This window comes from Dendronephthya gigantea, unplaced genomic scaffold, assembly GCF_004324835.1.
Source record: "Dendronephthya gigantea isolate DGI-Jeju-01 unplaced genomic scaffold, DenGig_1.0 000007F, whole genome shotgun sequence".
Taxonomy (NCBI): domain Eukaryota; kingdom Metazoa; phylum Cnidaria; class Anthozoa; order Malacalcyonacea; family Nephtheidae; genus Dendronephthya; species Dendronephthya gigantea.
In genome coordinates, this window is record NW_021163017.1 from 3501871 (window position 1) to 3506329 (window position 4459).

A 4459-nucleotide genomic window follows, 5' to 3' on the forward strand; every position below is an offset into this window, starting at 1 on the left:
CATAAAGATAATTTGGCATACCAGTCACTCATTTTGCACATTGAAATTGGGCTAATTGGAAATATACCAGTAATATAGAATAAGATGATAAGCAAGACACCGTAGTTCAGAAAAAACAACTTGTAAATATGTACTGATATAATTATTAAAGATAAAAAACCGATTCCCATCTAATCACAGAAGTTGAGCCAAATCTGGCGAATTTAGTTTGGATGGGTTACTATAGCTTGGAATAATTCGTGTCGGAGGCTTCTGTCTTTCCCAGATAGATTATACTTACCTTCTTTTCCGCATGGTAGGGCATTGCAGCGATAATTGTTAAGAACGATCATTGGTGTTAGATTGCATGCAAACAAAAGGGATCTGAGGATTTCTTTAATAAACTAGACTACATATTCTAGTGTGCATCATCATTCGTGAAAAATTCGTTCGCATTTGGAACATAGCTAGCATCGAATATTGAACTAAAACCTGTGCAAGAGGAAAGCTACAATTTCAATAAGATTATTGCGATATTATTGTACCAAGCTCATGGATCCAAGAACACCAAGCCTTATCCACGCAAGGTGCGTTTGATGAAACGTAACAAACTTATCTCTCTTGGGGTTAAGCTAGACCAAGAGAATTGGAACACTGTTTTTAATCTACAGGAAATCCATGCGAAAGTTGATCGATTCACGACTGTAGTAACTCAGCTAATTAATACGATGTTGCCAGAAATTACAATAGGTACTCATGTTTCCGACAAACCTTGGATGACGCCCGGTATAAAAAGAGAGATTAAAGCAAGGCAAAAAGCATTTAGTAGCAGAAACGTTGTTAGATACAAAGAACTATGTGATAAAATAGCAAGGCTTATTAAGAATGCGAAAGAAGTATATTATAATTCTAAGGTCAGTGATCGCCGGAAAACCAACCCTGCTAGATAGTACAGAAACATATTTAAATTGTCTGGTTTTGACACAGACACAGGTAATAACATCACTACGGAACAAGCAATCAACACTGCAGAGTTATATACAAGATATTTTTACAAAACCTTTGCAAGATCTTCCTGCTGTCTCATTCCCGAGTCTCGCTGAAGTAGCGCCACTGTTAAAGGATAATCCCGCGCGTCTAAACTACCGCAAGAAGTTGGCCTGACTTGTTACCTGACGAAAATAAGACCTATTTTAGAGTATAGTGTGTCAATTTGGGGTGGATTGCCGCAATTCCTCGCGGACGAAATCGAGATCACTCAAAATAGATGTTTAAAAATACTCGATAATTTGAAAGATAATTTGAAATCCTTGCAGGAAAGAAGAGACGATATCGCTATGGAAGAACTGAGGCGGATCATAACTGATGCCACCCATCCCTGTCATAGGTATATCCCTCTGCCATTATCTCATAATCCTGATTTGAGAAGAAATGTCGGTATCCCACCACCTACTTCGCATACCAAAAGACATGAACAATCTTTCATTCCAAGAGCTATTGCACTTTATAATAAGTCTGAACTAGATTAGACGAGTGAGTATTCCATTTAATAGATACTCTAAAATCTAAGTTTTAGCAGATTAATGATTTAGCGGTATTTTACATATCTTAATGGTATTAACTACTTTCTTTGTTGTAAATCCATTGTATTTTTTAAGTAAAGATGGATATTAAAGATTATATATAAGATTATATATGTTCTTTCAGATTTTTAGCCATGAGTTTCGCGTACATTCTTTGGGAGTAGAGGCCTTTCCTTTACTTTTCGTTGACCTTTACGCTTTTTGTTCCCGTCTCTTTTTACGTGTTGATTTTTATGCCAAGAATCTCCCTCATTTGCACCATCGTCGTGAATATTCTCATTGATGATATTTTTTCCACTTTCGAAACTTTTACTTGAATCCTGCATAACTGGTTTTTCGTAAAATCTTTTAACTTTTCGTGCTTCAACGCTGGCAGCTCGACCATCGCCCTGGATATTTTCATTGACGCGAATTTTCATTGGTTTTGTTGACAAACCTTTCACAATAAACATGATATAACACTCTGATAAATTTCAGGAATTTTCATTAAACAGATCCAGCCATTGTGTGCCGCTAAGTGTGTTGGAGCTAAGGCTGAAGTTATCGAGCTAGAGAATTATCCAGACATATACACATATTTTAAAGGACTGCTTCCATGGTCTATATAGAGTGCCACAATTAAAAACAAGTAAAATATTATGAAAGCGAATTAGGAAAATTCGAGTAGAAAAAACGATGGTAAGAAAGAGAAAAAAATTGATAATCGCATAAAATTAAAAGATATAAACGAATAGGGCATGGTTTGAAAAAAGGCTGAAAGGGAACGGCATAGTTCTTAAAGACAAACAAACCATTATAAGTAAACCATATAGAAAAAATATTTATATATAGGCTAAAGCTTTTCATTTCTCATGGGTATCTCTAATTTGTTTATATCAGTTTGCCACGTTCTCCGGCAACAGGTGACCAACACCAGTCTACGCCTTGTCATATAAATTAGGCTTTAGTTTTTAGTTTTAACAAGGGGTGTATGTTCAGTTCAACTGAATTACATTTAGAAATTGTAGTTACATTCGGCTTTGGAGATAGTTTTGTTTGAAATTTGTGTTGGGATTCTGAATGAATGTATTTCGTGTCACGAGATGCATATGAGTTCCTACATAACTGGTGCGTTATAAATGTAAACAAATCGCTTTATAAGTTCATTTTCATCATCGCCAGTTGACATTTTCAATATAATCGTTAACCGGTTCCCTGTAAAACTTTTAAACCTCTTGTGATCCTAACTAAACCTATTTACAAAAAACGTGTGCAAAGTAGTATTCTTTTCTTAAAGTATTCATATTAACTATGTAAATGCTGGTTGAAGGATGTTTTGTAGGATTTTCTCTGTAGCAATGTCGTGATTGTTACTCAAACACAATTGCCTAAATAAAGTTCAAATTATGTTTTCTATTATTTAGGTAAACTGTTGACAACTAGACATAATAATATGGTACACCTTTGGCCTACCTTTAGCAATTGAAACCGCACTGTTTACTACTAGAAGCAGCATAACAATGTGAAGACCAATCGCCATTATTAGTTATTTTTCAGGTTTAACACACCAATATTTCAATCTTTGTTATTTCCTTCCTACTTGATGCGATGACTTTTCACGATTGAATTAAAGTTGATAGCCCCACCTGTAAAAATATTACGACTTTTAGGACCATAAATTAAAAATGAACAAATGTGAAAATACTAAAATGAAACTGGTCTACCGTGCAATTAACACCTGTGGCATATAATAGCAGTGCCTAATGAGGATGACCGTAGGAGGCGGTATGTTACTTTCGAATAAAAAGGCTGTCGCATCACTCGCATGAGCCGGCGATTTTGTTTTGCAGTAGAAACAGCACCACTTTGAAAACAATTTGAAGGACTAAAACCTTTTTGTACGGAAAATTACGAGTCATAAAATAATTAATATCATTCAGAATTTGAGGAGCAAACCCAATACGAACGGACGATTAATATAGAAACAGAGAACGCCTTGGAGCCCGCCAACCTAACGGTGTTTTCACCAGAAAAAGAGCTTCAAATTAATGCACCGGGACGCGTCGATCCTAAAGAGGGCCTCCCTGGTCGAAATGGGTTGCCAACTTCTGGATTTCTAGTGGTGAATAGGCCAAAAATAAAGAGTAAAGCCATAACACCCTGCCCCTTTTTAAAAAGAAGAGGTTATTGCCTCAAGGGTGATAGATATGATTTCCTACACAAACTTACTACATCGAAGGTGTATAGTCAGAAACATCAGTATCTTCCCTTCCGTTTTGGCCACAGACCAGACCATATTCCTTCTTTTCCTCCTGTATCGACGAATGCTCCCATTACGTCACCATTAACTACACCGGCCGGATAATAATGCTTACCTTCCTAACCTTTTAATTTCTAACGTTCGATCTCTAACCCCGAAAATCGACGAATTACAGCTGGTTGCTAAATTAAATAATGTTGATATTATTTCTATTACCAAGACGTGGTTAAATGAGTCTATCCAGGACTATGTTCTTTCGCTTGATAATTTTATTTTATTTCGTAATGACGGTGCAACAGGTACTGGTGGCGGAGTTTGTATTTTCGAATTTGAAGCTTCCGATATTGAGTCGTTATGGGTATTTGTTCGACCATGGTACCTTCCACGATCGATCTCTGTGTTACTAATTGCAGCTATTTACCATTCAACTGCAGCTAATAGTATGGACAATAAAGATCTTTACGATCATATCCAAGTTAACGTTGATACTTTTCTTCGAGTACACCCAGATGCCTTAGTGATGATTTCAGGCGATTTTAATCCATGTAGTACTGGTTTCGACAAAAATCGTTGAAAACGGTTAACTGGCTTAAATCAAATAGTTAACGTTCCCACGAGAAATAACGCTATATTGGATTGCCGGTGTCTGGTGAATGCA

The 4459-nt window shown here is 36.4% G+C and overlaps 1 protein-coding gene across 1 annotated transcript; it reads right to left on the reverse strand.

The window, feature by feature from the left end:
* Positions 1-1620: 1620 nt before the first annotated feature.
* On the reverse strand, positions 1621-3145 carry LOC114517397. The gene is made up of 2 exons (XM_028537096.1): positions 3015-3145; positions 1621-1998 (listed from the first exon to the last, which is right to left on the reverse strand). Exons 1-2 carry the CDS (start codon positions 3079-3081, stop codon positions 1691-1693), a joined length of 375 nt encoding a protein of 124 aa, XP_028392897.1. The 5' UTR covers positions 3082-3145; the 3' UTR covers positions 1621-1690.
* Between the last annotated feature and the right edge of the window lie 1314 nt (positions 3146-4459).